The following is a 12,132-nucleotide window of genomic DNA, read 5'->3' on the forward strand; positions in this document are numbered from 1 at the left end:
AATTCAGAAGAAGTAGTATTCCTTAACAAACTGACAAGGCATATAACTTTAATGTTAATTACTTATTATTCTCTAATTGAGTCAGTTTTTCGGTCATTTCTAAAACTAGAGGATCAAAGATTAGGTTAATAATTCTGCTTCCTCGAAATTGAGTCATTTGTTGAGACGTGGATGCATCTAGAGACTGTCATACAGAGTGAAGTAAGTCAGAAAGAGAAAAACAAATATCGTATATTAACGCATGTATGTGGAACCTAGAAAAATGGTACAGATGAACCAGTTTGCAGGGCAGAAGCTGAGACACAGATGTAGAGAAGAAACATGGACACCAAGGGGGGAAAACCGCGGTGGGGTGGGAATGGTGGTGTGCTGAATTGGGCGATTGGGATTGACATGTATACACTGATGTGTATAAAATTGATGACTAATAATAACCTGCAGTACAAACAAACAAAAAACAATACTAAACTTTCTTTGGGTTATTTGTTTGCAAGTATGTTAATATAAATGTTTCAGACATTACATGAAATTTCTAAAAATCTTATATGTTCTGGTATAATGTTATAAGTCATAATTCTAGTTATTAAAGTAATAATAATAATTCTGCTTCCTAAGGACTGGAGAAAAAGAACATACGGCAGAGCTCAAATTAAGCTTAATTATACATGTCCTTCAAAGACAAAAAATAAAGAAAAAACCCCTCAAAGTTTATAGGTGACATTATATCAAGAATGCTCAGGGAATTCCCTGGCAGTCCAGTGGTTAGGACTCTGTGCTTTCACTGCCGAGGGCCCGGGTTCAATCCCTGGTCGGGATTCTGCAAGCCAGGCGGTGCAGCCAGAAAAAAAAACAAAAAAGGCTCAAACATGAGGTTAAAAAAGGACACCAATTAATTTCTTCCAAAATATATCCTATTGTTCAGGGCTAAAACACAGTATTCAAGTCACATATCACTTCTGAAAAATAAACTTATATAAAATGAAGGAAAACAAATTATAATTGTAATCATTAATAAGATACTCACTGTCAGTTCATCTTCATCAGAATTAAAAAGATTATCAAGGTCAGTATAAGAGACAGCCAGGTCTGAGTCATAAATCAAACTGGTTGATGGAGGACGGGCATGACTAGTAGGGCGTGGAGCATCTACATATGTCAACCAGAAAAAAAAAATCAAAAATTCTACTACTGACCAAATGGGTATTATTCTATTTATTTAAGCTAGACATATAACTTTATAAGGGTGTTATGCAATAAGAAATGGTGACTTGTTTAAAATTTAGTTCATAGAAATAAACTTTTAAATATATGGTCATACCTTCCCCAGGAAGCTCACCAAAGGCTATGTAATCCATAACACAGCTAAGTAATCTACATTAATAATATGTCAAATAAAAATATAAACACTATCAGGACAACAGAATTAAACAGAATTAAACACACACACATTTAATTTTTCTATCTTCCTGAAATATAAAGGAAGCACAGATTCTCTGGCTCTTGAGTCAGACAGACTATTAATTTGAATCCCAACGCCAACACTAACAGTATGACAAGAATTAAATGTGACAGAATGTAGATAAAGCACTTTTGCCCAGTGCCAGGCACTTAAGTACTCACTTAAGTACCTCTTAGTTAAGTTTCATTTCAGTTCTAAAATTTTATTTTCCTTTTCTTCCCCCCAGTTTTAGTGAAAAAAATGACTTTAGAAAAAATAAAAATACAAATGAAAGTTAAATTCCTCTTACATTCCCACACAAGAAAGAAAAAAAAGAAAGCAATTTGGTGTATAAACCTTCCAAAGCATCCTCAGAATGGTTAAACAACTTGAAATAGCCCTCCCTTTCAGAAAGGTGAAAGTCACTTTCCAAGTGCCTCTGCACATTGTCCTAAAGATTCACTAAAGCAGTAGTTCTGAAATTTTTAGAGTGTGTAAAAATCATCTAGGATATTTATTAAAAACCAAGATTTCCCAGTTTCACTTCAAAACATGCTCCAGAATGTGGCAGACGGTCCACATTTTGAGAAAGCCACACCACAGGGACAACTACACATTTCCTATATCCTAGGGTAGGTAAACAGGCTAAAAAACCCGAATTGTTAACTCACTTTAAGCTACTTAGAACCACTGACCACTAAATTTATTTCATGAAAGACCATCTCTTCCTTATTCAGATGGACTTTTTTTCTTATTCCTGTTTTTGGTTGCACAGAGCATGACTGACCTTCTCTATTTATTCCAAATACTAAAACAAAACTTTGCCCCTAAAAGACACATACCAAAGGACAACTTCTTCTGCCTCCATCAAAAATTAAATAGATCTTGTAAAAGAACTAATATATCATGTCTCTCTATTCTATTCACAAGTAGCACAAGTCAGACACTTTCAAAGTGGAGTCTTCACCACTGTATCTCCAGTGCCGAGAACAGTGCCTACACATAACACGTGCTCAATAAATATTTGTTAAATTAATGACCTCAGCAACAGTTCTTCTAACTTGGGGAGAGGGGGAGAAAAGGACAACTAAATTACAGTAAAGTCTAATTCATAAATTGAGTTTTTAGATCTGAGAGAGATCTCAGGCGATGATCTTATCCTATCCCTTCATTTTACAGCTGAAAATTATTTTTATTTGTTAAAAAAGGAGGGACTTCCCTAGTGGCACAGGGGTTAAGAATCTGCCTGCCAATGTAAGGGACACAGGTTCGATCCCTGGTACGGGAAGATCCCACATGCTGCAGAGCAACTAAGCCCGTGTGCCACAACTACTGAAGCCCAAGCACCTAGAGCCCGTACTTGACAACAGAGAAGCCACTACAGTGAGAGACCTATGCGCCGCAACAAGGAGTAGCCCCCACTCACCGCAACTAGAAAAAACCCACGCACAGCAATGAAGATCCAAGGAAGCCAAAAATAAAAATTAAAAAAAAAAAAAAAAAGGAAAGACGTTCCAACAATTCAAAACAGAATTTCTATCACCTAAACTTGCTTCTCCCAGTACAAGATAAACAATAAATCCATCATTTTAAGATAGGTCCCTTTCTATGAAACATATGAATTATGCAAAAAGGAACACTAAAAGTCCAACAATGTCAGATTACTTTGGAGTAACAATCCTGGAATGCAGTATTTTAAAAAAGAAAATTAAAGTTTTACCTTGCTTGATAGAGGGACTAAATAATGACATAGCATCTTCTTCATGTGATAACACTGTTACACTAGATGGCACATCTTCTACCTGCACACAATATTACATATTAGACTGAAATACATATTTTACCAATAATAAAATATACCAACTATTGAGTAGCTATGTATCAAGCATTCTGCTGGGTGTAGTACAGACATCAGTAACTCTCACAACTAACCTACGTGATAAGGAAATAGTACACTCATTTTACAGACAAAAAATAGTTCTAAAGATAACCCAGGAAATACAGCTGATAAGTAGTGGAGCTGGGATTTCAACCTAAATCTGCCAAATCCCAAAGTCCATGTTCTTTCTACAATACCTACTGCCTTCCCAGATACTACTGTTTCCACATTTACAGAAGAACAAAATGTCAAGTACCTGGCACACAGTAAGGCTAAATAAAACTTTGTGAAATGAATTCTTTGTATTAAACATACTATTGGGTCCTTTTTGCAATTTTACAGCTTTCAATTTCCAATTTTGTATTTACGGCAAAATTCTTATCTAGCAGAGTTATCTTAATAGATTTCTCTGTCCTTAATAGATCCTCAAATATTTGATTTTTAAAATTTTAATCAAGTAAATATTTGTACATCTCACACTTTATTCTCATAACAATTTACTTTCAGGGGCACTACAGGTTCTTGATTCACATATTCAAAGTATCATGTATTTTATAAACTCAGTGATGTATATTTTACTGCAATTTTGAAAACTGGTAATTCACTTACAGCATAGTTTAACTCAGAATCAAAACGGTTCGTCTACCTAAATGTCCTGATTTCAATATAACAGAAATTAATGCACTCTTTCTCCAACCTCAAAACTTATACAACAAAAAATAAAGATCTTTTCATTATCAGAGACCAGCTACAATTTCAAGCCCATACAAGCTCTTAAATTATGTACAATTTGCCTGATTTACCTATTTTTAAAAAATGTTTTTCTAAGTTAAAATGATGATTTTTTTTTTCCAAATACAAGTGTGGTACTATATGCAGAGCTACAGATCATCAGTGACACTCTGGTGTACTTTGATTTCTCTTACCTTGTGTTTTTTTCCAGCTTCTCTCTCATTATTTTGTCTATCTTTCTTATCAGGAAAAAGGAATTCCTCATCTCCTTCAACAAATGCATATGGATCAATTTTAGGTTCTTGTTCTGAATCAGATGCTATTGCTGAAAGATACTGATTTTTAATTTGATATTGCTGCACTAATTCATCAGAAACTTTTAAAGGTTTCTTACATTGCACCATTAACCTGCATAAAAAAAATAACAATAGAAAATTAATCATATTCTCCATAAAAGTATAACAAATTTCCAAAATGACTTAAGTATCATAAACTTTTTAGAATTATTAAAAAAGAAGAATTATTTAAAGATGATCTAATTTTCAATCCTTCATTTTACAAATGAAAAAACTGAGGCATAGAAAGGTTATGTGATTTACTGAAGTATCAAATTTAGCAATAGAGAAATGGAGCTAAAATCCTGGTCTCATAGTCTTTCCACCAAAATGTGCTGTCTTTCGGTTATCCACTCTGTTCCCAAGTCCTCAATTGCATTAACTTGTCCAAATCCATTCACTTGAAAGGGATTCAAATCTAAACTGTTCCAGCACAGAAACTCTCAAAGTGTGGGCTATACAGTGAGACACTACTTTAATACAATTTATACCTTTATACAATGAAAGTGATTATCCTTTTCCTACTGCCATGAGTGGATATATTTTAAGTTTAAAAAACTTAAGAGCATGACCTGTGTTTCATAAAAATAACATTATTACCATAAATCCAGCAAAACGTTTTACAGCGTCAAACAGAGTTTCGGCGCAAGTATCTCAGAGGTTTTTTACTAATCACGTTGGAAAATCAATTATTAGTTTTTTGGTTCCACATGGTGAATGATAAATATATGTTTATACTCTCCTAAAATATCCAATAAAATGACAAAGGGCAACAGAACAGGCGAGAAGACAACACTGAAGTTAGAAAGATGAACTACTGGAAAGAGACCAAAGAAAGGTGAAATCTACGGCTTAGAGAGGGAAGACAAAAGAAGCTGATCTGCACCACAGAACCCTGGAAATCATCAGGACTTTTACATCTCTGAAGACCAAGGTGCTTAGTGAGTGGGAATAGAGAAATGATTCATTTTTGGTTTGTGTATGACACTTTTAGACTCCCAAATTCATGTTCTCTATGGTTTGCAAAGCTGAGATTCCCATGCTGCCATAATAATGGCAGCCAGGCTTCTAGTCAGATAATGCTCAAAATCCTGCAATGACTATTTTACCCTGAGTAAAAAACAAAGTCCTTATAATATCCTACCAAAGCTTTCCATGATCAGTCTCCTCTTTTCCCCTCCAACTTCATCTTCTATTATTCTACTCCTCCCTCTCTTACTCTTCTTCCAAGGTCTTCCTTGATATTCCTCAAACAGGTCAGACACACTTCTGGCTGTTCTCTGTCTGGAACATTCTTCCTCCAAATATCTGCATGGCCAACTCCCTCACTTCAAGTCTTTAAATGTCACCTTATCTACGAGATCTTATTTAAAATTGCAATATGCCCACTGCCTCAACATTGATCTCACTTACCGGGCTCTGTTTGTCCCTCCATAGCATTTATCTCTTAATATACTACATAATTTGCTTATGTTCATGGTTGTCTGTCACTCCCACTAGACTATAAGCCTCTAAATGTCAGGGATCTTAACTTTGTTTACTGAACTATCCCAAATGCCTAGAAGAGTGCCTGGCACATAATAGGTGCTCAATAAATACCTGCTAAATTAATACATGAAATCTAAAAGCCACACAGGATTGAGATACTGTGTTTGCATTAATAATTCTAAAATACAGTATGCTGTACTTTGAAATAAATCCTCTTTATTCATTAGGAAGTGATACTGCTGCCACTACTTGTCTGTCCTGAGTATCAGGACAAAACAATCATAAGAGAAGTAAGGTTTGGAATCAATAAAGGTATTTGCTAGTTTATAAATTCTTTGAATGACAGAGATATCGTATCTTGTTAATCTATTCACCAATGTCCAGCACTAGAAGCACTCTATACCCTATACACTAAGGTTGAAACAGAGGTCATCAAAAGAATAACTGACATTTTCTAAACATGCTATCAAATATGATATATGTCACTGTTATTTCAATGTACCTCAGATTTATCCCCAAACTAAAATCCCAAGTCTACAAAAACTTTCTTCCATAGGAACATAGTGCTAACATAACTGTCAATGGGCTATATTCTACAATTACCTGTTAGAATAGTTCTGGTCTATAAATGAATAAGCATTTATTTCTTAGAAGAAGCTTTGTACCTCACCATATTAGATCCTAAATGTTTCCTGAATTGTCTATCAGATATCAATGTGAATCTTTTCAAAATAGCATTTCCATCTATTTTGACATATATTTTCTTATTTAATACTTAAAATAACATCATGAAAATAGGAACCAAAGGGTGTGCTCTCTTTGATATGAAAATTATGTTGAAAGAAATCGTCACATGGTGGCAGAGTTAGGGCTGGAAAGATTTTAAGTATGCCAATTCACATAACTATTCATAGGCGAAAAGTATAAGAACCTATCCCTCTCACCCCCAGTCACTAAGTTGAAAGACTACTCTGTGTTGACGTGAGTAAAACAACTGTTTTTCATATTAAGTTGTCCTCTAGCAGAAACATAAAAACTGCCACACTCTTTATGCAAGTAGTTGTTAAGCTAGTAGGCAGTAACATTAAAAGGAAAAATCCTACTGCACAGGGCTCTACTAGGAATAAAAATGAGTAAATCAAATGCAATACCTAAAGACAACTTTTTGTTACTTTATTGAATGGTTCTCACAGACAGTGGGATATGCAAAGAATTTAAATGAAGTCAATAATATCAAGAGTATCGTCACAATAAATTAAAAATATAAATTATTTACATTCCACATCCTTCTATATTTAAAACTGATAAAAATAGAAATTAAAATTGCTATTTTTTTAAGAGATGCCAGATTAAAAACTCAAGTTAGCATTTCTTCACTCTCCAATTATATAGTATACATACACTTTTTGTAAATAGGAACAACACACCTCTCCTTTTCTAAAAGGAACTTTCACATATAGCCAAATAGTTAACTACAGAGATAGTTTCAATCAAATATAAAGCTAAATACACACAAACTGGAAAAGAATGATTAGGTACAGCCATGAACAGGAAGCTTTGCAATGCCCACAGCAAACTGAAATTACTTTTATATTATTCATTAACTATATCTCCTTCCTCTCACTGTGACAGTTACATATACTATCCTAAAATGTACTTGTAGAGAATTTAACATGGCCTATGGCATATGCTTTTATGTCTTTATTCAATAAAAATTCTTCTAGACAAGGTGTGACAATATTTTAGAATTGGCAATTACAGGAGATAAGCTACAGTTCAGGAAATGTTAATGAAGAAATGAATTCAATAAATCTCAAAAAAATTTTAGTAGTAACTTTTCCAGTACCATCTCCGATATTCATAATCAATCCTTAAGCTGAGTCAAGCTAGCTGTCAAAAGTATAGCTTTATTGCATTAAAATAAGATATCAAATAAGGAAGACTTAAAGAAAAAAAATCTTAAAAAGAAAAAAATCTTAAGATTTAGAATACAATAAATCAAAACAAGTTTATTTCATCATAGACTTCTATGAAACAAAAAATTAGAAACTATCTTTTAGAGATCAAATAATGCATTATATAACTAGATACATACAATAAAAATCTGGTATATACATATTATATACAACGTAAGAGCTAATTCTATTGAGGGATATTACGGTTAAGATATCATGATGTATTTTTTATACTGAACAAGACGTAAGAACTATGCTCAAGTACAGCTCTTTGTTCAGGGTTTAGAAAGGTTCCTTCTGAATCAAGAGTTACAGACTCTTTAAGGCTGGCACAAATTCTACTAAAACTAAGTGCTAGACCCTTGAAAAAATATATTTAAAAACAACTGTAATGTTTCTTGGCAGAAATTTTGCTTTCTTTAAAACTTACAAGGTCTCAAGCCACTATTCTAAAATAGATGTTATCATTAACTAATAAAGAAACTAAAAATAATTAGAAGCAAAAAGAAAATAAAGATATTTGCCACAGATGTGTATATCTTGTGTGGGAGATATGCTATGCTCCAGCCCCAACCTCTCTCTGCCCTCCAAATAAATTCTAACAAATTAGAAAAGGAATTTTGCTTTAAAGTAGTTGCTAAAAAATTTGGCATCGACTGCTGCACATGAAGTCTAAGAATAAAGGAAATGCTTAGAAATGATGAAGTAATTTCTCTGCACTAGTTAAGCAGCCACCACCATCTAAAACTGAAAAAGAGTACCTCTTTTTAACTACCTATTATGAAAGCCTAGTGCCCACCCCTTAATACCAATCAATGGAAAACTTCATTTATTTATGCCAAATGGAAACTGAGTTGTCACTTAACATAAATAAAACAAAGGTCTAAATTTCTCCTCCATAATTTTCTAAAAAGGCACACATCTGTAGAAGTCAACTACTATAAAGAAACCATTTTTAAATTTCTACTGATGCATTCTTGTCCCTCTGCATTCATTATATATCTAATTGGCCATAAAGTTCTTTAGTCTACTCCACATCTATAAAATCCCTCCATCCCTACCATGTCTTTCTAATTTCCTAATGAGGCCCCTGTATCACCTTATAAATAATATTTTGCCACTCCATTATATAACCCTACCCCACTCTTTAGGTCTCATTTCTCACCATAACACACCAAACCACTAAGCAGCACCCTATAATCTATCCATACAAAACTACATAAAGCTTCTGATCTCCATAAATGGAATTATTCTCCACTCTGGCTCTGCATCCCTACTATATCTTATATATATAGCTGTGTCAGAGAATTTAATACTATTTTCCATTAGACTACAATTTCATTTAAGGCCAGGACCCAAATTTACTTTATACCCCAACAGTGCCTTACAGTATCTTGTATATTATAGAAATTTCAGTTTTATTCAAACTGAAAAAGTGCATCTTTGAGGAGTATGAATTAAAAAAGAAAGATAATCTTCCTAAGAAAGGATAAAGAATATAGAAGTTGCAACAGCCCTCTAATTAACCTCATTAAAATTAACTGCTATATATTTTAAAACATTTTCAAAACTCAAAGCATGGAAAAAGATAATAGAAATTTACAATGACTGGGTAACACAAATTCACAAATTTTTTTATATAAAACAAACCAGGTTTCTGAATGGATTACTCTTATTACCAGAAATATGTTTGATCATATTATATCTTTAAAAATACAGAATGCTTCTACAAAGAATTTAAGATTGTTTAAATGACATTAAGAAAGCGTAATAGTAATTCTTGGAATTTATTTTTAATGACAAGGGACATCATCTGACTTTGTCAACTGGCTTTGCCAACTTGCTACAAGGAGATGACTGACCCTCACATGATATCCCATCTCAAGTAATATTAAGAGCAGGTACTTGAATTAATAAGCTATTCCAACACGATCTTTTTAACTATGAGAAAAAATAACTTTTGTTTTAGCATAACACGAACACTGAAGACCATGCCAGGTATTTTACTGTGGTCTGGGGAGACTAAAGCAGTATGGGAGAGAGCTCCCTAGTGAAACTTAATCATTAAACATGTTTGGCGTATCTAATTTAATAACTTTTAACAGAAACTTGAACTCTAGAGTAAGTTATTTGTAACATTAAGGCACCTCAACATTACTAACATTTTGGGCTGGAAAATTCCTTGTTGTGGGGGACAGTCCTATACACTGTTAAGATATTTAGCAGCATCCCTGGCCTCTACCTACCAGATGTCAGTAGCACACACCCAGCTGTGACAACCAAAATGTCTCTAGTCATTGCCAAATGTCACCTGGGGGTGGGGGGGGTGGGAAGCGGCCAGAAACTGCTCCAATTGAGAACTACTGCCAGTAACTTCAGGAAGATAAAATAAAATCATCTAGATGATTAAAACGTAAGACCAAAACTTCTAACCTACCAAGTATAAAACAGGTGTATTCCACAAATATTTCTCAGTTCATATAGCAGCGAGGACTCTGATGGTTGACCTTCTGTGATATCTACCCTATCCTAATCTAGTATTACAATATGAAAACAAGGATTCTACCTACAAGTAATTTGTGACACAACACACATTTTAGTAACTAGCATAACCAAAACTGTATTCATATTCAACTTTAAAAACAAAAATACCTCTATTCAATCTTTTATGTCTTCTTTTTATAAGGCAGAAAAAGATGGTGACCAGGAACAGGTAAAGGCATGTATTTTTCTTAATTTACATAATCATGACCCAGAACCATTCTACTCAGCATACACTATGCTTCTTTCTCATTCTTATTCAATGAGAAAAATGCCAAAGTACTTTTAGAACCGACTCTTAAGGTTAAGCTGTATTAACCTGTAAGAGACCCTCATTTCACTTACAGATGCTCATGCACACAAGCAGCCAATACACTAACGAAAGTTATGGCTAGAATTGTTAAACCCAATGAATATAGTATGTCCATAAAAACTCACTCTTAAAGTTCTTAAAACTGAAAATATTTACATCACTACATTTTTACATACATTAAATAAGAAAATATAACACCTAGAAAGAAATGTTTTAAAATCATGAAGTAATCTAGGACCATATTGTCATTTCATTCATCCAACATTTGCTGAATGTCTATGTGCCTAGGATTGTTCTGGGAAGGCGTGCGCGCGTGCGTGCATGGAAGTTGGAAGAACACAGTAGTGCACAAGACCAAGTCCTTGCCCTCATAGAGCTTACATTCTAATAGGGAAGAGACCATTAACAAATATATAATTTCAGATAACTATATATATGGAGAAAATGAAAGTAGTACACAGGATAGGTTGTGACTTGGGGATTAAAGAGAGGTCACAGTTTAGGTACTGTGGTCAAGGAAATACCTCCTGAGAAGGTAACTTTTGAGTTCAACTGAACAGTAAGGGGCGAGGTATTCCCCCCACCCCGTAATGCAATTCTAAAGGCCACGAAGAATGACCTTAACTTTTTTGAAGGAATAGCAAGAAAGCTGGTGTGGCTAAATCAGGAAGCAAACAGGAGAGCAGTAAATACAAGTAAAGAACTAGGTATGCAGGAGATTGTGTAGAACCTTACAGATGAGGGCAGAAGTATGGATTTTATTCTAAATATGAAGAGTTTTAAGCAAATGAGTAACATTATATTTAACTTACAATGATCACTCTGACTGCTGTATAGAGACTACATAAAGAGAAGTATAGAATCAAGGAGACCAACAGTTTCAGGCAAGAGTTGAAGTTAGCTTGGATTTTTATATTACATCCAGCACAGATTAAGACCTTTTAAGGCTTGCTTCCAAGACATCATTTGCTTTCAAGAAATCTGCTAATTTATTAACTAAGTTAGTCATCTTCCATGATCATAAGGGTATTCTGAAGTCCCTCAATTTCAAGTCCAGATTAATTTTAATTAAAAAAAAAGTCATACTAGAATGCTTTTAAGATTCAAAGTGCTAGATGAAGCACACGGGTTTGTCTACTAAAATAATAACCAAGAAATTTTAAAAGAAAATACATCTCTAACAGTAGGGAAAATGAGAAAGAAGCTATAAATAGATCAGGAATTTTACTTAGTCTCAGGGAAGCTCAAAATCAACGAAACACAGCAGAGAAAGTTCGTGGTTTACAATATGCAAGAGGGGGCTAAGGGCAAACTATATAAACAACAGGAGAGCCAAACTGCCTAAAAACCAGAGAAAACCTGGACTTACATCTCTAGACAGAAATGAAAAAAAGCTGAAAAAGGAGAAACAAAGTGTTCCTATTTTTTTATAACCATTTAAAAAACGAAGT

At 33.9% G+C, this 12,132-nt stretch overlaps 1 protein-coding gene across 1 annotated transcript in view; it reads right to left on the reverse strand.

Annotated features, from left to right (window-relative positions):
- Positions 1 to 12,132, reverse strand: part of MED13 (mediator complex subunit 13) — a 94,324-nt gene that overhangs the window by 40,978 nt on the left and 41,214 nt on the right. Inside the window, exons 10-12 of the mRNA XM_030881804.2 lie at positions 4,244 to 4,457; positions 3,159 to 3,240; positions 1,025 to 1,146 (exon numbers count right to left, since the gene is read on the reverse strand). Of these exons, the coding sequence (XP_030737664.1) occupies positions 1,025 to 1,146; positions 3,159 to 3,240; positions 4,244 to 4,457 (418 nt within the window). The remainder of the gene's footprint in view (positions 1 to 1,024; positions 1,147 to 3,158; positions 3,241 to 4,243; positions 4,458 to 12,132) is intronic.

Source organism: Globicephala melas, chromosome 20, assembly GCF_963455315.2.
Source record: "Globicephala melas chromosome 20, mGloMel1.2, whole genome shotgun sequence".
Taxonomy (NCBI): domain Eukaryota; kingdom Metazoa; phylum Chordata; class Mammalia; order Artiodactyla; family Delphinidae; genus Globicephala; species Globicephala melas.